General features: G+C 38.0%; 1 protein-coding gene and 1 long non-coding RNA gene across 4 annotated transcripts in view; one reads left to right on the top strand and one right to left on the bottom strand.

Moving 5' to 3' along the window:
- The window catches only part of kdrl (kinase insert domain receptor like), a 136896-nt gene that overhangs the window by 39771 nt on the left and 70375 nt on the right, over positions 1 to 26750 (bottom strand). For both annotated transcript variants that reach the window (XM_018096816.2, XM_031890779.1), the window contains exons 10-14: positions 18855 to 19005; positions 13896 to 14019; positions 6973 to 7084; positions 1997 to 2305; positions 567 to 713 (exon numbers count right to left, since the gene is read on the bottom strand). In XM_018096816.2, coding sequence (XP_017952305.2) covers positions 567 to 713; positions 1997 to 2305; positions 6973 to 7084; positions 13896 to 14019; positions 18855 to 19005 — 843 coding nt within the window. The remainder of the gene's footprint in view (positions 1 to 566; positions 714 to 1996; positions 2306 to 6972; positions 7085 to 13895; positions 14020 to 18854; positions 19006 to 26750) is intronic.
- Positions 966 to 7198, top strand: LOC116406573. Of its 2 annotated transcripts, XR_004219579.1 has the most exons (4): positions 966 to 1435; positions 2047 to 2210; positions 3022 to 3147; positions 5142 to 7198. It is a non-coding gene; the product is annotated as an uncharacterized LOC116406573 (long non-coding RNA). The 2 variants fall into 2 exon arrangements; XR_004219580.1 differs by lacking the exon at positions 3022 to 3147 and having other exon boundaries at positions 969 to 1435.

The following is a 26750-nucleotide window of genomic DNA, read 5'->3' as shown; positions in this document are numbered from 1 at the left end:
AACAGTACCTTGTACTTGATCCCAACTAAGATATAATTAATACTTATTGGAGGCAAAACAATCCTATTGGGTTTATTAAATATTTAATGATTTATTAGTAGACTTGTAGTAGAAGTTATGGAGATCCAAATTAGGGAAAGATCCCTAATCTGGAAAACCCCAGGTCCCGAGCATTCTGGATAACAGGTCCCATACCTGTATGATGTAGACATTCAAATTCTAAGACTATTTGCATTTGGTTTTCATTTTTTATTTTTTGTGGTTTTTAAATTAGTTAGCTTTTTGTTCAAAAGCGAACTAATTTTGGAAGTGGTTTGAATGAGAGAATATAGGATCAACAGGGTGGGGCTGAACTAGAAAGAAAAGCAATAAAAAGAAACAACCAAAACTTTGTAGCTTTACAGAGGAATGGTTTTCGGGGCAGCTGGGGTCAGTGACCCCTATCTGACAGCTGGAAACTGGCAGACGTAAAAAACTAATAGTTTAAAATCTATAACAAATAAAATATGAAGACCAATTAAAAAGTTGGCTTAGGAAAGCCAAGAGACAGCAGCAGTTCTCCTCACCAGAAGCAGGTTTAATCACATAGCCATTCTTCAGCCAGATAATTGTGGGTGTAGGCGTTCCATTGACTCTACATTCCAGGAACAGGGTGCTGCTGCTGTTTACAACCATCGGCACAAGCTCCTGTATAACCTGTGGAGCCTCCTTCTCTGAAATGACAGACAAGCAAATAAGTCTGAGGGAAGTACACAGAGTTCTCTATCTCAAACTACAGAGAACAGGGAAATTGTGCAAATTGTGGTGATTATGAAAACAGGTGGCACATTGCTAATCTCTTTTATCTTAAGCATCAAGATTTCAGTCCTAGGTAGCAATATGAGCTATTGAATTGCAGGAATATTTTGTGCACAACATCATCTTCTATTTTCAGCAAAGGCGTCTGACACTTTTTGAACAAACACAGTATTCTATGGGCGATATTGAGCAATGGTCTTTCTTATTGTGTTACTGTGCTGATTGCGTGCACTGATCAAATGACACTTGGAGCATTTTACATAAAAGAAGACTAATTTCAGGTGGTAAAAGAAAATCTTGACTTTGATTTCAATCTGTGATTATTCTGAGAAGTGATTAAAAGAAGTGATTAGAAGAAGTGATCAGAAGTGTTAGCTTGCTAAATGAATCAATGGTAATCTAAGGTTACCATCAGTCTCTGTTTCAGTTTCCTTGTCCCTCTGGGTAATTGACCCCAGAAAGTGTTCCCGCCTCTGAAAGCTGTCCCCATGGCAATAGAGCCACCTACAGCTAATTGTAGCTACTCCATGACAGGAGGAAGGAAGACGTCACCTGACCCCTTTCCCCCTCCCATGTTCTACAAACTTCCCACGCAGCGACCCCTCTCCATTGCACTGTGCCCCGCTACATCTGACAGGTGAGTGACCTGCACTATAAACACTGCCTGCAATCATTGGCTTTTACTGCTGGCTCCTTCACATCTGAACTTTAGAAATATTGCTTCCATTATGGTTTTTTGTCTGGTAATATGTATACAATTATTTTGGAGGTTTCTGGGTGTATGGCACTGTGGGAGTGGCCATAAAGTGGGCATGGCATATAAAATTTGGCGTGCAGACCCCATTCCTTCCTTGGATTTCACTTTGGAAATCTGGTAACCTTAATTTAGACTTAGAGCTGAAAACCAGTAATATTGCAATGTTTTGGAATTATTGAGTGCCCCAAATGTTCAGTGCACATTTGATAGTATGACTAATCTTTTACCTTTAGTTCTGTTTATCACTACTAAAAGTAGAATGCACTTCGCCTAAATACCATGGGCCAGGCAAAATAATTATTATTTCCGTCAGTATTAGACGCAATGAACTTTGATTCAATCTGCTTCATTGTGGAATAAAAAAAGAAAAGAAAAACCTGAGACTTATTTATTTAAACAATTTTAAAACAGATTGTTATTTACCATGGTAGGAAAACTTACCTTTAATCACAAGATCAATGACATTTTTCTCCTCCTGCATTCCGGTATAGAGGTTTGTAGCTGAACATCTGAATGTTCCTGCAAGTTCTTGTGTCACATTCTTCAGCAACAGTAAACAACTCATGGTGTATTCCTGATACGTGTTCTTGGTCATTTGAGGATGCACCTCTTCTAAGCATGGAATCTCCTCTTTGCCTGGGAAGGTCCAAGACAGGTTTGTGTAGATATATCTTTCTGCCCTGCAGACCAGCTTGACATCACTTCCATGCAGAGCTTCAGTCCTCTCCTTTGTTTCTTCGGGTTTAATGTCTGCAAGCCAAGAAAGCAATACAAATATTTGTACTCACTGATATACATCGGTGCCTAGAATAGCAAATTGCTTAGTGGCCATCATGAGTAGCCTAAAGGTCTTTAGATAAAATTTAGATAACGTTTTCAGAATTGTCTATGCAGAGTTAAAGTAACCTCTCTTAATTACATCTGAAATAGTGTAGTCTAGTCCATTAGACTCTTCTTGATGCCTGAAGTTTCATGCTACAGGACTGAGCTTTTTAGGCAAATTAGGAATGACTAAATATGTTATTACAAGTTCAGTTCTGTTGATGGTGATACAAACATATGAAATTTGAGAAATGGCATAGAGTTGCTTAGTTATTTAGGAAACGCACCAAGGACAGAACCCAAAGCTAAGCCATGTCAATCCTAACTTCCAGTTTTATCTGTAATATATAGTAAGATCATCATATATGTTTATTATACTACTGCTGGGTAAAGGGAAAAACATGTTACTTTCATGTGTTGTATTTAAAGGAAGAGGGTATGCTATTCTTGATGGAGGTAAAAAATAATGAAGTTGCTGAGGCACTAATACCAAAATAAACCCTATTCAATGCAATACAAACATTTAAATCCCTTTGTATAAACAAACAGATTATCCCGTCATTCCTATTCACTCATAAAAGCACTGCTGGCTTGCACGCGGCTTGCAGTCCCAAAGAATATATCCATGTCATTTTTTTTTATAGACTTTTCATTATTAAAGCCAACCATGTGGCACTATGCTCGAGGAGATGGAATTTTCCAAGGGCTGCAGAACAACAGCAGCAGCAGGATGGATAGCCCCACACGCAGCATAATAGGTATATTTCCAGGTAATACACATATAATTATACAGCTTTAATACATCTAATTCTGCAGGATATTCACCGGTTTTGCGTGCAAATCCCCTCCTGACCTTTGTATGTCTACACCATATGGAGATAGCAGATAAAGCTACTGTAGCCTGGAACCCATTAATCCGGTCAATGCCTTCACTATCCTTAGGCAGAAGGTAGCAATTTTACTGTCCGCAAACGGAAACAAGCATCCAAACCAAACTCATCCTGGACAAGCATTTGCTGCTTTGTAGAAGTGCCCATGACTGAACCAATATCAACAGTCTGAACGATATTTAGAACATGTGCTTTCCCCTTCTGGCTTTTAGTTGACCCCCTGCACCTGGAAAACTGAAATTACTCATGTGAAACTATTAATCATGTCCAAAAACAGGTGATTTTCACAATGTTTTTGATGCCTGTATGTTAGCAACTATCCCATGCAAGTATTGCATCTTAAGATATGACTTATGCTTGCTACAGTCCAAGAATATGTAAGCCTGACACAAAAGAAGGGCTCCTGCAGTTTTTGTTCTGTAAGGTAAGCCAGCCAATTAGTACAAACAAAATACCCATGTAAATGGGACTTTTCTAAGAGCCTAAAGGAATTTGTTCCCAGAATCCCTTTTTGACTTATTTGCATATGTATGAGGCGGTCTCCTCAACCTTTTAGCTTGTTTGTGAATCCCCACTCCTGGCTCTACCTAAGCTGATCAGAAAACCCTGCACTACACTGATGAGCCCCAAGAAGGGTGAAACTGGTCTGTAGTTGGGAATGTGTTCAGCTATTATCCTGGCTTTTGCATTGAAAACCCAGTAACCCAGTGGGATAAACCCATGTAAATGCGACTTTTCTAAGAGCCTAAAGGAATTTGTTCCCAGAATCCCTTTTTGACTTACAAACAAAATAATAACACCTGATCACTATAAATAGGCTAACTGCAATTCTAAATTCAAGAAACTGCATACTTGCAAATAACATTTTTTAGAAAAAAGGTTTGGTTATCCTTAGATCACAAATTCAGCGATATAGTAAACTCTTGGACCCAAAACATGCTATAAAGGGTATGGGACCTGTTATCCAGAATGCACAGGACCTGAGGGTAAGGGGTCTCTCTCTAATTTGGATCTTTGTACTTTATGTCTACAAAAAATAATTTCAATATTAAATAAACTCTCCTTATTTTGCCACCAATAAGGATTAATTATATGTACAAGGCACTGTTTTATTATTACATTGAAAAATGAAATCATTTTTAAAAATCTGAATTATTTAATTAAAATAGAGTCTATGGGAGCTGGCCTTCCCGAAATTTGTAACTTTCTGGATAACAGTTTCCATACCTGTACCATTTTTAAAAGGCAGCAAAGCTTCCATCAACATGATTAGTTATTTAGAGAGTGCCAGCAATTTACACAGGGCAGATTAATTCAATGATTTAGTGTAGCTTTAAATACAGATTTTTTAAATTTGACTTTGTGGCCCTTGTAAATCCTTCATGAGCCTATATACTTGTGTTGTTGTTGTTTACAGTTAACCGCTCCCTAAACTGAGGGTCTGGGCTGGAGCACCTGGACCAGTTCTTTTACTTGGGTTACTTCCAGTCTTATGGCATGGATTTGTATTATCTGCAGCCCCTTATTCCATGTATTCAGTCACAAAGGGGCATCTAAATGTTCTTTCCTCAGAATCTCTGGTGTCATCGTGTAGAAGAAGTGTGTTGCAGTCTTTAACCATTAATACTAGTGATGAGTGAATTTTTTTGTCAGGCATGGATTTGCAGCAAATTTGTGCATTTCGCCATTGGCGTCAAATTGGGCAGGGTCATGTCAAAATAGGTGTGGTTGCGCCAAAAAAAGTTGCACGAAAAAACCACTTCGCAGATTTTTCGGGACAGATTTACTCATTGCTAATTAATACATTATACAATGCACTTGAGTGACCCAATGACATTTGATTTTTTCAAGCTGTTTTCTCTGTGTATTTACAGATTTACTGTAAATGTTCTGCTGTCTCCAGTACTGGGGACTTAAGGAATGTGAGTAAGAAGTAATATCATGGATAGAGAAGAATGGGGTACTATTCCTAACAGAAAGGTTTGTTTTGGAATGGGGCCTTCAGAAAATACACAGTTACACCACCCATGAATGAGGTAATGGATTAGGTAAAAGATAAAATCATGAGGCAATGAAGAAGAAGATGTCATTTTTTACAATGCTCAGCCTCTAGTTCCTGTACAGTTCCACAAATCATAGGATTTAGTATGCACGTGGGACCCTCCGGAGTAAATCACTGAAAAGCCTGTTTTTACTCTTCATATGAAGAAACAATTAATTGGGTTTAATTTCCTAAACTATGCAAAAAGCATATGCCTCTTTGAAAACTCATGTCCATTGTTAAATTCCACTTAAGATCTTTGTGGAAGATTTTGTGGCTCCCTGACCGGTATAAAAATGAAAGATGGTAGAGCTGCCATTTTGAAACAAGACAGAGCACTATGAGAAGAACAGATTCATTGTCGTTAAACATTTGGTTATTTGGAGTCCAGCAAAGCAAAATACTCGAGAGGATTATTTATGACAGCTGTTAAAGGTTGCGTTTTATTTACCAAGGGCCAGAATAGCTGAATCAGCATAATAACGCACATTTTTATGATTTCGTCCTGTCCAAAACTGCTCTGCGCACATCATGCCAAAGAATAGCCAATTAAATCCCATTTCTTGCCCCAGCAAAGTCTTAGGTTCTGAAGTTTCTATAAAAAACATTCTTATGCTAAAAGAGAGATTGTTTACTGCCTAGTCATAGCAAGGGTGATGGTTACATATGAAGACACATGATTCCTCCTCAGTAACCTATAGTATCCAATAAGATATTTGCTTTTATTATTCTGCATGTGCTAAAAGAATAAAAGCTTAATTCTAATTAGGTGACAATGTGTAAAACAAGTTGTCCTAATTCGACACATTTGAGGTTATTCTTGGCTTTACAGCATAATGTTATACACTTATCCAATAATAGCCCATTCCAGTGTTTTTTGTAAATGATATGGTCCCAGTATTACTTATAATTCTATCTTCAGTGGCCTCGTCTTAGATTTTTTTTTTCTGTTTTACTGATAAATAAAAAACATATGGTCCTATGTAAGCCTGCCTTATAAACATGCATTATAAATGAATAGAAACCAAAAATGGGTGTGAGGGTTGGGAGATGATTTTTTTTGCCTTCTTTTAAATAATAGTGAGGTCCAATTCTGGAACCCCCCCCCCCCCCCTTACAATTACAGGTAGGAAGTTGTATTTACTCCTTGCTCCTTTCTTTAAAGAAAGTGGCAATATCTTCTTCATAGTGAACCATTACTGGAAGTTTTTAGCTCATCGAGAGGCTGGAAAAAGGGGTCTTAATTTCTGATTTGCTGTTGTTTACTATAGGGTTAAAAGTTACATCTGTGTTACACTATTCCCCCCCACAGTTCATCTGCAAAAAGTTATGTACATCTGTAGACCCTGAGCTGCATTGAAGGTACAGAGCATTAGCTAAATAAAATTCAAATTAAAATAGAATCACAAGGTACGTAGCTACACATTTCTGGACAAGACAAGACAATGCTTTCTGACGTGAGAGACAATTCTTTTGATGAGAGGCAATATTTTCTGACGTGAGAGACAATTCTTTATGGAGCTGGTAGGATATTTAAAGGAAATGCCCCATTTACTAGAAAAGTCAGGTTCTGTGTGGATGGACACCCTCTGAGAAGACTGTGGTGATCATCATCATCCTGAAAAATGTGCTGCTTTGTGTTCTCTATAAGCTTCTATTTGTACCTGAAAGAATGAAGTGCATGGATCTCTTCACCTCAGCCATCACATTTGAAGCTATACAGAAGAAGATTCCAGACTGATTGCTGTACCGTGAGGTAGTCAGTATGCTCACAAGCTGCAAAAACACAAAGGAATATTCAATTAACTAGATGAGATACATTTGGAAACCAAAAAACATGTATAAAAACATATAAACATATAAGCAAATTAAAAAACAACATTGTTATACATAAAAGGTGATATTCAGTGATCAGTTTTCATTTATGTTCTTTTATATGGCTGTTGGTTTGGCACAGATACAGGACACACAAACGCCATCTATAAGTTCATTCCCAGCATTTTCCCATTATTTATTACATTTATTTATAAAGCCCCAACCTTATCTGCAGCTCTGTACAAAGAGGTACATAATTTACAAACAAATGTATACATTAGGTAATGAAGGCCCTGCCCCCAAGGGTTTAAAAACCAAAAAAGTGGTCCAGGTGAAAATAGGAGCATTTATACCAACTAAAGATTTATTGAAAGGTTAACTTCCCCTTTAAAATCATTAATACTTCCAACTGGACAGCATGTTATCAAATGCAACAGAACAGGAGTTTTACAATTCTCTTTTCTGGTCAGTAGGTGGCAATCTACTGTATAAAATTCCCAAACAATATGGGACTGTGCAAGGACATTTTCTTGATTTTTTTTTTTATATATAGTGAAGGTATGGAAACGGCTAAATAACATAATAATAGCAATAATAATATCATGGTAAGATGAGTCTAAAGTACTGAGCAGCATCATATCTTTTTGTTGGCTAAAGGAGGAGCAAAAGAAGAAATACAATGAGCGGAGAGAGAAGTTCAGGCACAGAGTCAGACATGCTGTTTCCAAACGAGCTTGTAGCACATTAATATCAGAAACAGAGAAACATTTTCTTATCTACCTGAATGTAACCTATAGTGAGCTCATTGTTTAAAACACACATGTCAAACACAAGGCCCGCGGGCCAAATCCGGCCCGCCAGGCCTTGCAATGTGGCCCGCACCGCGCTGTCATAGGTGACCGCGGTGACATAGGAGGCTTGTGATCTCGCCGGCCAATCTATTACGCATGCGCAGTACCGCCGCTCCCTATACGCAGAGTACGCACTCTGCGTAGGGCACCAACTCCCAGGGGGGCACCCAGCACCGCCGCTCCCTACGCAGAGTGCGCACTCTGCGCAAAAACATACCAAGCAAGTCTTCGCCAGTGGCTCCTTCTCTCTTATGCCGCGGCAACAGGCTCTTTTATAAGGTTGCGCCCGTGCGTATGACATCACACGTCAGCGACGAGGCGCAACCTTATAGTAGTGCCTGTTGCCGCGGCATAAGAGAGAAGGAGCCGCCGACATCACTGGTCTGTTGGGGGTACTTTCTGTGGGGGCTCTGTGTGTGCGGGCTGGCTACTGTCTATGGGGGGTACTGTGTATGATGAGGCAATTGGGGGTACTTATTTTTGGGGGCACTGTTTATGGGGGCAATTGGGGGTACTTTGTGTGGGGGCACTGTGTGTGGGGGCTACTGTCTATGGGGGGTACTGTGTATGAGGCAATTGGGGGCACTTTGTGTGGGGGCTACTGTCTATGGAGGGTACTGTTTATGGGGGCAATTGGGGGTACTTTCTATGGGGCAATTGGGGGCACTGTGTGTGGGGGCTACTGTCTATGGAGGGGTACTGTGTATGAGGCAATTGGGGGCACTGTGTGTGGGGGCTACTGTCTATGGCTGTCTATGACTGTTCAGTAAACCATTCGGCCCGCGATTTAGGCTGGATTTTAGATTTTGGCCCCTTCTCTGATTGAGTTCGACACCCCTGGTTTAAAAGCTTCAATTTAGGCAACAGTAGTGGCCCTTGTAGTATCATTCACTTTAGTCCCTGCCACAATGAAGCTTACAATCTAAGGTCTTTATCACAGTTAAGCAACAAACACACGCAAGGTTGGACTGAACTTCTAGGCTACCATGGGACCTCCTGGTGGGCACAGGCCCCACTGTAGAAATGTTCCTATCCATACTTTTGTCATGCCAGTATGATATAGTATATTTTGTATGATATAGGGAGCTCTGAATATAAATTTTTATGATGGATCCCATGAAGCCAAGCACCCAATACAGCACACACTAGGGTCAGGGTTATAAGGGGGTAGTTGTCTTGCCTGTATATTTTTGGAATTTGAGTGCATGCAACACATAGGAAACCCAAGTACTATATGAATGTATGACAATGGGTAGTGAATAAGGAAGCACGAAATGCCTAGCACTTTTTGCTAGATTTGGATTCTGCCACATTTGGATTTGGAATCTTTAGCATTCAGTCAAACCAAATGCGAACCCTTAAGCAGTGTTTCTTAACCTTATTCTTGTGGATCCAAATTAGGTTAGGCATCTGGATATGTGACCCAAATATTGCTTTAGACCCAGTTATGCACCTAGTTCATTTTACTACTTTATACTGTAGGTGAAAATGTCGCCGAATTCAGGATCATAGATTAATAAACCCTGCCTTGAGCACATTAGTCTTTAATGAACCTTACAACTGAAGGCACTATTTATTCAGCTGATGCCTTTTTCAGATTCTGTATCCTTAGCATGAGCAACATAGAACCCTAGAAGAATATTATTGGTTTTGCAGCTTTAACTGGCAGGTGTCATCCCATGAGCCTTTGCTGTATTGCCTTCAGTTAACTGAAGGAGCCTTTTTGATTGGTGTGTTTTATCATTAACCAATTGGCATTTGGCACAAACTCTCATCTTATGATACTAGCCCCCTAGGTGGCACATATTTCTAATACTGCCTGCATTCCATATCCAAAAGAAGCCAAAGAGATGCAGCTGCCTATAAACCTCATAGACTTTACCCAGATGTTTCTCAGATGTAAGTGGAGATGTTTACTCTATATACGCTGGTTCAATGCACAGCACTTACATTAAACACCATCATTGTTTTGTGTTAAACTTGACCATGTTTTATATGTTCCTCTGGGGAAAGTTCATTAAAATGCATTCAAGGCCAGAGATGGTGAGCAATGCAGGAAGGCTGGAGGCAACAACTTGGAAAAGATCGACAACATAATCGAGGAACCTCAATGAGGTTCAATGAGCATGCCCTCACCATAAAATAAACAACAATAACCAATCTCATTAAGTGCTAATATAAAAGTCTAAACATATATTTGTCATATAAATATATATATATATATATATATATATTAACCATATGTCACACACACACCTTATTTATTGGAGGTGGATTAATTGATTTTTAAAACATAAAATAAAAGAAAAAGACAACATTGGCATCGTACTTTTTGAAAACAATATTTTTTTTTGGTGATGGTGATGTACCCCTTTAATAGTCAAACAGTATGACTGAGGAGAATTACGTGATTATGTGCAGTGTGTACCACATGTTGCACTTAAACCCAAAACACATGTACAGAGGAGGTACAGCTTGCTTCTCCCGAGAGCACACTTCTCTATGGGTGGAAAGCAGGGCTGCTTGACACTTGCTAATATTTTACAGCTCCTAAGATGACCAAAGGAGTGATATCTCATAAGTCTTTCTTATTTGCCTTGTTCTGCCTGTGCTGATAAATAGGTGCCCTCAGAGATGTTTCAAAAGCACTAGGTATGAAATGTCTGGAATGCTTTTTATATCAGAGAACAGGGGTGAAAAACATGTAAGAGTGGGAGATCTATGTGTCGGAGTAACATCAAATAAAAGTACAGACTGGGCCACATAGAAAAAAAAACATTTCACTCAGGTAAAAGAGTCTGTATGGGTTTATGATTGGGAACAGATCCAGCTAAAGGGTATTTACACAAATGTGGCTAAAATAAAATTAGACTTTTGTATACTAATACATGTTATTCCATATCAGGCAGAGGAAGCCACTGCATCTTCTATTTTTGCCCAAGTTATGGTACCTCTATGGGGGCTGGAATAAACACCTACAAAGATATGGGGAGGCACTTGTGCCAGTGCTGAATTAATATATGAACCATTATTTTTGTGGCTGTGTTTACAATACACAAAAGCTATGCAAAACCTGTAAAATATATCTTTATAAACAGTGCTTAGTCATGTCATCAGCTTTAAATGGTTCTCCTTAGTAATGTCACTAGTATCCTGTGGCTCATTCAACTTGTGTATCCTAATAAGAGATTGGAATTCCATGTCCTGGAAAAAGTACTTGAGCTGTAGCCTCATCTATGGTCATTGGACTCCTATTTGTCTTATAATATCCTTATATTTGACCCTAGGAAAAAATTCCCAATTTTTTTTCTATTGTGTTTGTCAAGCACAAAAAGCTTCACTTACACTATATAAATAATATAAATCTTATTTCCCTCAGTCTTGGAATCACAGCAATCACATGGCAGTCGCCATATTGTGGGCATTGTTATTAAGGCAAGCTTTCTGTCACCCCAAAATCTTGTTTATGTGCCAGAATATGAATCTGATGTAAAAACCCATGCACTAGCTACACAATTAGATGGTAGGGAGGGAAGGGGAAAGTGATTGCTGAATGGAACGTAAAAATAATTGTTTTCCCCACTTAGGAAGGCAATATATGATTGATCACTTTCACTGATCTCTTGAAAAAAGCACGCATGTGTGAAACGTGAAACGCGTTATTACTCAAATTATCAAATTGCGTAGATGATCTCTCAGTGAATATATTACTATATTGAAGTCTGGTTAAAGGGATGTAATGTTAGGAATACCTGGCAAGGTTTTGGTATTTAACCTTTTAAAGTGTTTTTAACTGTTTGGGGCTTATATCTATATTATATAATTTTTAGTATATGGAGGTTTCTTTCAAACCATTGGATATACTGGCACATTTTTTATAAAGATTACGTGTAAACCTTGGACGATGTTATTCTTTATTTTGTAGATAAATGCCCTCTGTATATTGCTGAATTTGTATGTTATTCTATATTCTGTAGCAGAATGTATTTTATGCACTGCTGAATTTGTATATAAAATTAAGTGAGTCTATATAAGACGTGCAGTTTTTATTGTAATAAACTATTTAATAAAAGAGGAAAAACTTTTCGAACCCCCTGGAAGTGTTTTATATTTAAGAGCGCTGTTACTACTAAATTCTTGAATTGTAGACTTTGAGATGAACATATTGTTTATTTTCCCAATACTTTGTGGTATCTGGCAGCTCAGTAAGTAAACTGTTTTTGTTCTAAGTCACAAGCGCGGGGTGGTGTTTTCTTTCTTATATATAATTGACAGCTGGGATTTTTAAATGCCTTTGTAATGGGTATGGATGGGTTAATAAAAAAGGAGATTTGGGTTTCATGTTTAATTTGAAAATGACTTTTACTATACAGCTTTTTATGTCTGGGTGTATGTGTGTGTATAATATCACTCCCATGCTCCAAAAACATACATGTACAGTAGATTGACTGGCTCCTGATGACACTGATCCTAGTGTTTGTGTCAACATGGTAGGGTCTTAGATTGTCTGCTCATCTGGGACAGGGACTGATGGAAATGATGAACAATCTCTGTAAAGAACTGTGGAATTGTGTAGAGCTATATGAGTAAATGATATTATAATAGGACAAGAAAAAACTATTTCCCGGGGGTGCTAAAATATAACATACCCCCATGATACTTTTATATCATAACACATATTTAAAGCCACATCATTAATTATACAAATTACATATTCCTACTGTACAAAATCTGCTCAAATGGTAGAGAAGGCCTGCACAATGTTTTGCAATGCATACATTTGAATGACGCACACTGGCTTTATTATTTCCCTGTACAGCATACAAACAGTCAATTATAGCTAATACATTTCCTTTGAGTCATCAGAACAATTATAGCTTTCACTTTGAGTTTGCTCTTGCTAATAGTGTTAATAGTTTGCCTTGTTGCCAGTAAATAGTAAGCTCCTCACAACAGGAGGCGTTACTGCAAACTCCATAAGATGATATTGAGTAACGCTAACATCTGGACAATATCATGTCACCAAATGACAGTAATGCACTCCCATATACACAGATTTCAGTGGGCATGTATATTCCCACTGACTCAAGGATAACCTTTTTTAATGTGTCTCTCCGACTGAAATGCATTTATGCAAGCCAGAGACACCTTTAACCAGATCTTTTCTGCCTTTGAATGAATGTGCAACTCCAAATTCTGAGTGATTGCAGTTGTGTTTCATGGTTTTTCTCTTAAATTATCAAGATATAGTAAAATCTAAAGTAGACATGCACGAGTTCAGATCCTCTGGAACAAATCACTGGGTTCAAGCATCTTCTCTATACACTGGAAACTAGACAATGGAAAACTGCATTTGTATCCATCTGTACCCCCAGAATCCTAGACTATGGACGTTGAGTGATTTCTTATTGAGTACTGAGTCTGGTAACATTTTTTATTGAGATATAAATAAAACCCAATAAACTATTTGGGCAATTCCCCTTCATTTGTAAAAATGAGATGCCTGGTATTTTGGAGAAATTTATATGCTGTGAATCACGAGGGGTCTATGAGTAGCCACCCTGATTAGTGTTTGGAATTTGTTGAGATTTCTTTGGGATATGGAACTATCTTCTTTGTAAATGCAGGGGATTGGGATATATATCCTACACTTTGCTTTTTACCTAGACACCCTGGGTGTGTCACCAATTATCAAATACTACACCATATTACTCCTGTTGGCCTCTTGCAGCTGAGAGTGCTGGGATTTCTTGTATATACAAATACACTGGAAACTGTCCTTGGGCACCAGGCTACCATTATATGTCATTGGCTGCTCAGGAAACCAAAGTATATTCTAGTGATCGTTGCATTTTTTATGGACTTTGCACTTCTTTTGATATTTAAATACATAATAAATTCCATTTCATAGGATCACCTACCTTATTTTTTGTCTGCTCCATAATGCTTTCCTCTATCACTGGTCTTGCGTCTGAAATAGACTCATTTGTGTGTGAGCGTTCCGGTATCACGGGAATCCTTGGAATCGCATCATCTACTTCACACCTAAACAGATGACACAAACCAGTGTTATAGATATGTTCATAAATGTATATTTATTTCTTGTCATATACAACAGATTTGTATAGAGCAGAGGCAGTGTGAAGACAATATTAGGGAATTCTTGAAGCAATGAGCTGCTCTGCTAAGGCAAACTGAAATATCTACCAAATAAATCAATATTTCACAGATGCTTTATCAGTGATTATTATTTCTGTTAATACAAGTAATATTGCCAGAGGTTATTCTGCACAGTAAGTTTTATTTACTTACATATTTGTGCTTAACCATATTAGTGGGAAGACCCATGATTGCTCTGATAAGGTTACCTTATCCAAAGACTCCTTGGTTGGTTAATTTATAACTAAGACATGTAGAGTTCTAGCTCGGATTTAAACTGATTATATCCCAAGTATTACTCAGCAGAAAAAGCCATGTAAAGCATTTATTCCTTTAGAAATGTACTCTACTCCCACCAGTGAGTATCCTAGTGCCTAGTCAAAATGAAAGTGATAAAGTAGACTTTCATTCATATGATTGATTTTATCTTTAGGGTTAGATATATTTCAGAGCGTATTCCATAAAGGGTCCAATATCTGTCCTCATGTCTAAATACTATATTGTTGTACTTTATATACAATTAGCTGCCCACTATGATATTATCATAGAAGATGGTCACCAATTGATGCAAACAGCGCAAATGAATGTGCAAATTATATTTAACCTGTCAATTCAGAAAATCATCACAATGCTAAAACATATTTATGAAATGATAAAGTGACTTAACCATACTATGGCTTCTTTATGTCCACAAGTGCAGGGTACAAAGTGCTGTGCCCAACACAATTGCAGCTGATTGTAACGTTTTAAGATCCCTTATGTGGAAAACCAGGTCCTGACCATTCTGGATAATAGATCCCATACCTGTACTTTACTATTTTGAAGATCTCTTACAAACAGCACATTTATTTCAGAAAGCACAAAATAAGCAAATGTTCACTTTTCGTGGAAACCCACGAAAAAACCCACGTGGAGATCCAGCCCAAGGTGCTTGAAAATGCTGCTATCACTGGGTGTTGTACGCTCTACAACCGATCTGGCTTTTTTTTCCCCGGTTTTGTCATTGTATATACAAAGATCTCAAAGTTTGTTTTAAAAATTGGCATAAACTGCCTTTACTTGACCCAGTGCTCAGGAGAATGGAAGTATTGTGATATCACAGAACTAATAATGCCCATATCTTCAACAATCAGACATCTGCTTTTTTAATAAAGAAAATGATCCACTTGGTACAATGAGCTGTTCTATATTATATAAACTTTCAAGACAAAACATGCCCTTTTTAATGTCTTTGTCATATTTTAAGTCTAGTCCTGATGGCATTTTCCTGATTATAACTGATTATGAGTCCATTGTTTTGATTACACTGAGTTAGTAATTGTTAGTGATGTTAAGGGTGAATAGCTATATAGTTCAGAGGTATACCTTCGGAAAAAGAGCAAATGTTGGTCTGCAAGTCAGGAGCATAAGTGCAAGTCAGGGATTTGGGCGGAAGCAAAGTTCCACTGAAGGAGAACAATGGGAACAATCAGGATCTCTTTGTAGGCTTGAGGAGAGGCAGAAAGAAGGAGAGGAAACCAGACAAGACCAGGAAATAAAGCCTTGCATCGTGCCCCCACAGGAATCCCTCTCCAGCTTCTGTGAGCAAGAGATAAGGAGCCGAACTCACCAGCACAACCCTGGGCCTTATTCCGCACATGCAGCAGTTCTCTTAAAAGGAAATAAACTTTACTTTGCCCTTTCATTAATTCCACTAATCTCATTCATGTTTAATTAGAGGGTGCTCTGTTATGATTTGGCAAAAGGAGTGCCCCTAACCTTTGGCCTAGCCGAGTCGCTGCTTGCATCAATATTCCAGGGGCTCATGAGGTCTAGTAACCTATGGCAACCAGATATTTGTTTTTAAATGACATATGTTTTGTTGTGGGTTACTAGACTATTAGTAAGCTTAGCATATTATATATACTATGTAGAGTACCCCGGGTCTTCCACTAAAAAGCGGAAGGTGTAACTCCATATTTGAACAGAATTATGAAACTTTATGGGAAATTCAAAAACAAAATCTGTGCAGGGTGAGGCAAATATGTTTTCCTTTGTACTTATTTAATATGAATTTTGCAAATGTGTGAAAGTGTTTAGTGACCTATTTGAAGCAGAAAGATGACTGGGTACACAGTAAAACTTCTTACTGGAAGTAATCATCTATTTAAACATGCTCTTGGTAATTAAAATTGTACTTTTTCTATTATTAGATTTGAGAATTCTTTCATGGTTTAAAAATGCATTAAATTCTTGCCCAACACTTGTCTATTACTTATAATGTGTTTTCTTTGCTGCTCACTGCTATTATTGCCTGTTTGTGCCTTTGCGCCACCTTTCCAGAGCTGTCAACCCTGCCTGAGGCCGCCTAGTGGACGCTGCCCCAACAGTTTTCTGTGTAGGAGCAGGTTGAGGGAGCATTGCAAATGCAGAGAGCATAATCCTGCTCTTGCCACTAGCCACAAGAGCAAAATTAAATTGTAAAAATATGAATTTAGACTCTTAAAGTTACCAAGAGCAACTTTTTTACACTCCTGTTAATTTTCTGGGCACTGTCGTTTGAGGCAAATTTCTCAACTCACCTCACAGCAGCAGCACCCCTGGCTGCTGCTCCATTCATGTGTGTCAGTAAGCGGCCAGTTACCAGGGGAGACCTGCACCTGCCCACCCTGTTCCCTTTATGACGTTAAAGATGGACAGGTCAGGTGCAGGTCTATAAATACAGGTGCTTTGCTGGGTCAAGTTGGGCATGGGCTGGGAGTGGGCAGGTTTGGGTTAACATTTTGTCCTGTGTGTGCTTATGGTCATTTCTTGTTACAGACAGATTTTTTTTTTTTTGCTTAATGTTCCATATTCCATTTTCATTTCTTTAACTCTCCCAGCGTCTCTCTCTCTCTCTCTCTATATATATATATATATATATCTGTCTGCTGTTTCTAACTATGCAGCACTCTGTCTTTGAGAATTAGCCAGCAAACATTGTTTCTTATCTTTTTCTCAAGTACATTACAAGGAGACGGGAGGTCTCGAAACATCAGACATTGTTTGCTGAGCATGCAATAAACTTTAATTCTGTTGGAGTGTTTGTTTCGTGTATAATCACATTATTGACCAAGAACTGTCTGTTTACACTCACGCTATTCAAATAAATAAGTTTCAAGCCAAGCGTGCAATTAGCAAGGGACCGTATATTGATTTGAAGCATCCAAACATTTCAGGGATAACAGAGGAAAAGCAATACTGGACCTACCTTCAGAAAATGGGTCGTGTTTAACTATTTAAATATATTTTTACATACATACATATATATGTGTATGTGTTTACTTTTTGTTTGAATTCCATTGAAGTAGATGGAAAGATAAAATCACTGCAGGGGGCACCCCAAAGTAATTATAATAGCTTAACTTCGGTAGGGCTGTCCTGGGCAAAACTACCTGCTAGGTTTTCCAAATTGGATACTCGAAGATTGATGCAACGGTTGCCCAATCGCCGATTGTCGCGTCATAGCCCCACTCCCGTCATGGCACGACCCGTTTGCCTAAAAATTACATTTTTGACCACACCAATCCCATAGTAATCCAGGCCATTTGTCTGCTTTATAGTATGTCTTATCCCCTCCTGTGACTTTTAATTTAGGACAGTCCTAGAAAAACAACAGGGACCACCCTAAATACATGTTAATGCCATTTACCAAAGTCTAAAGACAGAGCAAAGACACTGCAGTAAGGATTGCATCAGCAACTGAGTGTTGCCATAAATCCCCCTCGCTTGGGGGGTTTGCATATTACAGCGACGGCACAGATTCACATGACATATTATTAATTCGTTTGATTTGCTGTCAGTGGCAAGATACTTAAGCAAAAGTGAAAGTTGAGCACTTACAGTCATTATTTGTGTATAGACGTTGCTGGGTGTTTATTATGCTTATGATGATTTATTATAGGTTAATGGGTTATAAAAAAGGAATCACCGCTGAAGTCTAAATTCTCTAAGAAGTCTAAATACCATGCAGTTATTAGAAGCACCTGCTAGCAAATAGATGTGATTCATCTGTCTAAGAAGAGCCTGAGGGGTGCATAATATAATTCATAACAATGTCTCGGTGCTTATTTTGGCTTTATTGCTTTTTTATTTCGGGAAATAATAACAGACAAGCGTAGAGGAGACAAACAGTCTCCCTTGGGAGTTAGATGTCCGAAACATGGTTATTACAAAAATTTGTAGATTGTAGGAAGAAAATTCCAGCCCAACGGGAGAATTTTAAAATCACTTATATTTGCTATTGAGCTGTCACAGATTCACTATAAAGGAAGAGCATGCTCTACATTTAATGATGAATATGACAGGCCTGCTTTTTTTAACAAGCATAGGGTTTATAGTCAAAAACCACTAACCTCAAACACTAGAAAACTTTTCTACTTTTTTAGATCCCATTATTATTATTACTACATAAAGTGCCAACATATTCCATGATGCTGTACAATAACTGGCTGTATACATTGCCCTGGCAATGGCCCTGCTCAGTAGAGATGGTCATGCCATTTCATTAGAAGTCATCATAACAAAGCATCATGCCTAGTCATATCATAGTCATGTGCAAATATTTTTAAAATAGCTCTTTACATAATCATTGGATTCTATCTGGTTTTTACTTTGCATTTAACAGCATATTTTTCACACATCCATTCTACTAATAACTCAAGTCCCAGCCCATAAAATATGAGAAGGTAAGTGTCACTTACAGTGTATTTGAACTATGGCATGGCTGAAACTCCCAGCGAATTTGTGGAAGGGGATGTCCATAAACTGTACATCTGAAGTTATGGGGTTCACCCAAGAGAAGAGGTTTGGGTATGTTAAAGTCTGTCTCCTTTTCATAAATCTTTGGCTTAACTGGAAAAGAAAGAGAGAGAGCGTTATCATGCAGCATGTGAACATTGGTTACATTAGATTCATACAAAGATAAAATGCTGTTCTAGCATGTAAAGAATATAGAAAACACTCTTTTTTAGTACTTAATCATAGCACTAAAGCAATAAACTTCAACCCATGGTCAGCTAAAATTTGCTATTTTGGTATGTTTATTTAGCTTATACATACTGCACATGAGACATACTTTGGGATCTATAGATTTAGATGTTACCAGAAAAGGAATTTAGGTTATCTTCAATAATCTCACCCTAATTATAGGAATGTGGCTTAACCAATGCGACAGAGATTCATAGCAGATATAGCCTGCTTTATTATGTATGGATACATTTCAGAATGAAGTAATTGGATTTCCCAGCTCTCATCTTTGATTATGTTTATATTAGTTAACTGCTAATTGAACCAAAGACTTTGGCCTCTGAAAATCTGCCATTAATGAAAGCGGTCCAAAATGACTTTTTTGTGGGTAACTTTGTAGAATAATAACTTGCAGAGAAATACTGAAGCACACTTCCATATGGAACAATTTATTAACAGTTCAACCTATGACTGGAGGATAATAACTCTATCTCAAAGATAGCTCCCCACTGATATAGATCATCTTTTTATTGAGAGTAGGCTGACATTTTAGCATTGGAGGTTAACAGTGGCTACCCCAATGTATATGACCTCAGAGCATTCCTATGTTAGATCTTCATCCCCATTCTGCATACCAAGAGCAGGTGTCTCCCCTACAGACCATACACAGAGGCTCACACAGGAAACAGAGATGAAGAGAGGTGGGTCTTAATCAATCTTTAATCCATTAATAACAACAATATATAGATATGTCTTCCAAGAAAAGAAATAAAACTCAGAATATGTGTAATTTATGTGAATCGCCATTGTTTATATGGAACAGCTAACTAACACTGCAGCTTATATGCAACTTCTATCATTTCACCTTGTTGGTGCCCCAAACTGAGTGAATATCAGGAGAGTTCTGTAATTGATTGGTTGATTAATTGATTAATTGATTCCCACTGGACCAATCCAAAGGGAAATTTTAAAAAGGAAATTTGCCTTTAAACTGACTATGTCTTAGTTAACAATGTCAGATGAGAATATTGTCAAAGGCAGGCAAAGAGAGCATTTAACACTCATTTTTCAACAAATATTTAGTACTCAGGGCCAAGTGGGTCTGATTTGCTCCAAAGCCCTACCCCTATACAAATACTGAGACCCCCGACACAGAGCTCCCATTCTTAATTTAAGCCACATAATGGAACAAAGGTTTACAGGGAGGAAAGCCTGCAATAATATATCATAATCAAGGTTAAAAACCATAAATGGTAATGTGAATAGGAAGCAGGAGCTTTGGGAGCAATTTTCTGGCAAGTCAGGAATAAGAAGCATTTCTGGTAATTGCATATGAAGCCAGCTGATGGTTATCAAGGGAGGGAGGGTTCCGATTAACACACTACTTGAAGTAATTAAGCAAACAACATATTTCAATGAAGAGAACCCCATGCAGGAAGTGTATCATCTCTCTCATTGTGTTGAGGGCTTGGATACAAACTGGTGAATCACTTGTATGACCCACATTTGCCCAATAACAGATACAGTGGTTTTACTACTTAATTGCTGCTAAACAGGAGTCAAAGTCTATTCAAATAGATAGGATGAAAATCTGTTTATACATAATAAGGCTGTTTCTACTAAAAATATTTCATAGGTAGTTACAGCTAAAACATATATAATTTAGAAAATTATATAAAGCCATTGGACCTTTTGGTGTTTATAGTCCTTGAAATGTAGGGTCAGTTACCATTGTGGAATGATGTCTCTCATTGCCCTTCTGTAACAGCGGAACTGGATGGATGATGCACTGAGTTCTCACACCTACATGCACTCTTTATTTAAATAGGACATCCACTTTTAAATTAATGTTTATTATATTGTAGAGAGTGATATTCTGAAACAATTTGCACAATTTTACCCTAGCAACCAGACCATGGTTAGACTGAGGAACTAGTATATAAACAGGAGTGGGATTGAATAGAATACAAAGTAATATTAACAATAAAATTATAGCCTCAAAGAGCAATAGTTTTTTGGCTGCCGGCAATCTAACTTACTATCATTGATTCCCTTTAGAAAGCTGCAAAAAGAGCAAAGCACATAATTACAAAATGCTAAAAAAAAAAATGAAGACCAACTGAAAAGTTGATAAGAACTGGCCATTCTATACGATACTAAGGGGGCTATCAGATTTTTTTTTTGTGATTCTGATTTTTAGAGCTAAAATGTTTCGGATTTTTAATGCTGGTTTTTTGAGCAACAATTTGAAAAAGTAAAGACTTTCATGTGACAAGTCGAAAGATTTGGGATGTTTGCGACTTTTCTTGCGCTGACTTTTTCAGTTCAGACTTTTTAGTAAATGTAAGACGTTCCTGGAAACGAGTTTAGTCAAATTTTTAAAAATAAAAAAAAATGAGAAATGTGTCCACAAAACTGCTATATTTGTGTAAATGCTGACTAAGGGAAATTCAGCATATCCAATGTTGCCAAGGCATTATTTATTATAAAGGTGCACACTGTGACCCATATGGCAGTGCCAAAATTCTTCCTCTCTATATATGGAACAGGGACTCATTGTACCTTTGTTACTCTTTATATAATTACTAGCATGACATAGGTATAAAGGCATTATTTAATGCTGGCGTCTTAAGAGATCACTTTGTGCTTTGCATCATCTAGTATTTAGCTTTATTGCTACAAATGAATGCAGAATGTACAGGTTGCAGTGAAAGCCAGAGAATGTCACATACAGGCCAACATGCATCTAATGTTCAATATTTTTCGAGAATATGCCCTATATTGAGAGTGTAAGCACAATAGCCATACTACGTTTGTTTCAGGGGCTGTTTTCCACATTTGCTCATCTATGGAAGATCATTTAGCAACATTGTTTAAAGATAATTTAAGAATTATAAATGGCACCATATAGTAAAATAAATGGCTATAGATTCCATAACAATTCCCTTCAGCTCAAGGAAGGATTCTGGGTCATTTCAAAATTAATTTCCATAAGCAGACATTCCTTTTCTCATTTTCATCTTTACCCAAAATAGTAAAGTATTGAAAGAATGTTTTTTACTATAGAATGATTTAGTAAGGCAGACATTCTAGTTGTTTTTGGACTGAGTAAAAAAAGACCAGGGGCTATAAAATGCAGAGCCACTTTCTCAGGCAAATGACCAAACATCCAGAGTGCGCCTCTTCCCAGACCCTAGAGTGACCTTGGGCTGAAAAGAGACCAAATCTGGGATTGCATACTAGGTGGAATGAATCTCTTGATTTTGACCCCAGGATTTTTTGGAGCACGTTCCAAATAGTTGGACGCTAAAAATGTAGGAAAAGTGAGAAATCTGGCCTCATCCGCCATTCCTCTCTGCGAACAGAAGATGGTATGGCAGTGGAATGCATTAATAAACATTGCTTGTTTGGGTTACGTCAGACTTCATTCCACTCTCATGCCTAAACTATTAACTCTTCCAGACTATTATAGCTAAAAGCGGCAACGGCCAGTGCATGTCTGCAAGTATAATAATGGTGACAGGGCAGAGATACTCAGCCTATTTCTTTTAGCTTTTTTAAAGTGATAAAATTCCCTGCATCCTTCAGGGCTCAAAAGGCAGGTTATTACTAGTATATTCTTACATTATATACCCAATCGGTGGGTAAAACTTGCCATTCACATGAGATACCAATGTGAATTTAAGGATCTCAGTTTATCTCAGTGCAAAAATCAATCTTCCAAAAGAAAGCTAAGGTGCTATCCTTAGGGTAAATACCTGTCAATTAAAAGTTCACTAGTTCAAATACAGCCTTAAGCCATGGATAATCGTCTTACTGCCCTGGTTAAGTGAATTATCATTTCTGACTTTCATGATAAAGACCTTAGTGTCAGAGGGCTTGGGGTGTGGAGGAAAGGATGCCAAGTATATCTCTGTGCTAGAATAAGTTACAGGTGGGACTGAGCACTCTGCCTGCTGTTGGCTGATATAATTATAGTAATATTGTAGTAATTATATAGTATTATAATTAAGGTTTTGCACTGAGACCCAGTCAGCGCCAGATAAGCAGTATGCCCTGATCCACATTATCCTGTACCTGACCTGTTTGTCCCTTGCAGGTCCCAACTTTTCCTGTCTTTGACTAGTGTTGAGCTAATTATTTCAGCAGGCATGAATTTGCAGCAAATTTCCGCATTTCGCCATTGGTGAATTGTTTCCTGAAACTTGAACGAAAATTTGCCGTGGAAAAATGTGTCGCGTGTCAAAAAAAAGTGGTTGCATCAAATTGGGTGCAGTCGCGGAAAAAAGATGCGCACAACAAAAAAAGACAAACGCGTTTTGAAGATTTTTCAACTGTTTTGCAAATTTTGCTGATGTATATATATATATATATATATATATATATATATATAAATAGAAGTATTCTGTGAACTACTTGGTGAGCTAGGGTGAGCTAAGAAAAACCTTAAAAAGAGTTTCCCTATGAAATGTTAAATAGATCCTGTCATCAGTATAAAGCTTACTTGTATTTGCCCAAACCCTTTTGCATGGTTTAATAAAAGAAATTAAAGCTTGGCACCTAAAAACTGCTGAGCTTTTTAATTTTTGGAAAAATCCATTCAGAAAAAAAACCCCGAACTGCAGGAAGCCGAGCTATTCCAATAAGGAAACCACACAACTCTCATGAGGTTTTAGATCCGGATATTCCAGCCCGAAGGTATAGGATCTATTATTCAGAATGCTTGGGATCTGGGGTTTTCCACTTAGGAGGCCTTTGAGAAATGTACATCTCCATACCTTAAGACTTCTAAAAATCATTTAAACATTAAACAAACCCAAAAGGATAGTTTTACTCCTAATGTGGATTCATGCAGCTTAGGTAGGATTAAGTACAGGCTACTGTTTTATTATTGCAAAGAAAAAGGAAATTATTGCAAAAAAAAATGAATTATATGATCATATATAGGAGATGGCCTTTGTGTAGTTTGAAACATCCTAGATAACAGGATTCCAGATAAGGGATCCTTTACCTGTAAACAAGAAGCAGTAAATAACAGAAAAAGAGCCCTTGGAAAGAATGATATTATATGCATAGTATTGTGCATATAAAAAACACCTTCTTCGTGATAGTGCCCCTTTAAATGGCGACTGGTGCAGTTTTTGCCAGTTTCTCTATCTTTCAGTATTTCCTTTTTGAGGTTCACAAATCATGCATGGAGGAAATTAAAAAGTAAAACCTGCACATTCTTTAGATTTTTTGGAAGCTGGCAAACCAGATTTCATTTAACAACAGGTAACCCTTTGTAATGAATCTGAGATGATGTTTTTCTGTGAACCTTCTCTTCTACTTCAAAGTAGATGACTAAGGGAGGTCAGGGATCAGAGGGCTGCCTGAAGGCAGCCAAGACTCATGGAGGCAGGGGTGAAAATTGCTCCCATTTGCTAGCTAATTAGAGACTTGGAAGGTGTCTGCACATACAACATGTCTTCAATTTTGTGTGTGTATTTTGTTAAATAGTTGAAAATCTTACAAGGAAAACTGCACATGGTTGCCACCTGGTATAGTGTATGTTAGATCAGCAGCACAGTCTACTCTGCGGTTTAGTGGGAGTTTTATGCATGAGTCAGTTGGGCAACTAGGTACTGCAATTATTGGGGAAAAGTACTTACAGTTAGTAAGTGGCAATGTCAATATTTTTCTTTTTTGCTAAGTCGACAAACAAAACTCCTTTCCCCGCTGCCAGAGTAGCAGTTATAACCATTGTGTGCCTAAGCTGGTAATTTATTTTGCCGGGGATTATTTAGTAGTGGGAATGGCTACAGGGCTGTAGTGTTTCTGTCCACACCCAGGCCCTGGGGGCCTTAGACCATAGCCCCAAACAAATAAATAAGGAGAAGAAAAAAGGAACTTGAGTATGAAGAGGCCATTGCATAATGTCACATGCAGGTGAACATCTCTGGATAGAAGTATACAGTTGAGGAACTAGTGGTCATTGAAGACATAGGTGCTGCTGGGAAGAATAAGGAGGTGACCCTGCAAGAATATTTTACTGGAGCCATTGGGCCTCTAGCTAAATACCTGTATTTATTGCTATTTTTGTGAAACAGAAGTTAATGTCAGACCTGTCAAACAAAAGAAAATTTCTGAGTGTCTTTGTTTTATGATTAATGTACAGTGCACAACCACACATTATAATCAAAGCTTACATTTCTATTAGCGCTAGAACCAGATGGGGCTATGAAAGTTACAATAACAATGCTTACGTAGGAAGCCAAAGGAACTCAAATAGACTATGACAGCCGCCCCATATGGTGAGTACAATCTTTGCATCATCACAGTGTACATTACAGTATGCACCCTGCCCCTAACACCAGACTGGAAGAGAGGGAGGGTTTGGACACCTTGCTACAATATCCCAGCAATAAGTGTGGGTGGGGTACGAGCGATGTGGTAACCAGCTGCAGCACACAGGTAAACATTATTGTGTATAGTGGGTGGTAATAAGTAACCCACACCTGACCCAAACCCAATCTGGGTGCGCCCATTCTGTGAATATCGGGCCAGTCCACCCATTACTTACACACAGGACAGGATGCAATGTACAGAATTACATGGAAATTTAATGTTGCAATTTGCACCCTCTTCTGTACCCTAAAGTCTTCAGAATCCAGTTTTGTGCAAAACGCCTATGTCTGTAGGCAACTCATTATGATAAACAATGGGCTTGCTCTGGCTTGAAGTTTGTTTTTCCATCTAGTGCTACACTTTATAATTTAGTGTTATTTATAGTTCAGTGATTCCTTGTATGTGAACTGCTGTGATTGTTTTTGTTTTTATCATGCATCATAGGAATCATAAGCACAAATTTTCTGCCTGACTGGGACCTCTCTTTAATAATAAAATATCTACATGGTATGGAATGGCAAGGGGAAAAGGGAATGGCATTAGTAATAGCAGCAGTAGGACATGCATGCTTGTGAAAACTATGCTCAGTTCTTTGAATTCCCATAAAATAGTACCTGCATAGGTCAGTCCCACCCTCATTTATTACAGATTAAAAACATCTCCTCTCTGGCTTGGAATGTATCGTATGCACTATTTTAAGCACAGATGCTCCGAGTGAAGCAGAAAAAGAACATTTCCCTTTTCCAAGTTCAACGTGGCTCAGCTCCCATAGGAAGATCAGATGAACAAGGTGGGGACTGATAGTTCTTTCTCGCTCCTACTAACAGCTGGCAGAATATCATCCCTTCATAGAATGATTCCTCAGCAAACATCCTCTTGTGATATTGAGACATCCGCTCCAGTTGTAAGGTTTTTTGTTTTCTTGCGGAGTGCTTGTGTCAGAGGTCAATTCACTCGGATTATCACAATGTAATCTGCTTGTTTTTGTGTTTTCAGAGCATTGTTGTTCATTTTTCTTTACAACTACAAGGGCATTTACAATGGCTGTGAATGTGCCACACAAGCTAATTATCTACTTCTGGCACATATACAAAATGAAGGCTTTATATAATAATGATAAGGACTTTGCTGCTTCTGAGACAACGGTTTACCCTACTTGCTGACATATACAAAGCAGATGGCATATACCTTACCCAGATACAGCTGCCACTAAGACCCTCACTTTTAACCTTTGACCAAATCCT

The sequence above is a fragment of the Xenopus tropicalis genome, chromosome 8, assembly GCF_000004195.4.
Source record: "Xenopus tropicalis strain Nigerian chromosome 8, UCB_Xtro_10.0, whole genome shotgun sequence".
NCBI classification, from domain to species: domain Eukaryota; kingdom Metazoa; phylum Chordata; class Amphibia; order Anura; family Pipidae; genus Xenopus; species Xenopus tropicalis.
Note: the sequence above shows the minus strand (reverse complement) of the source record. Positions and strands in the feature narration are given on the sequence as shown.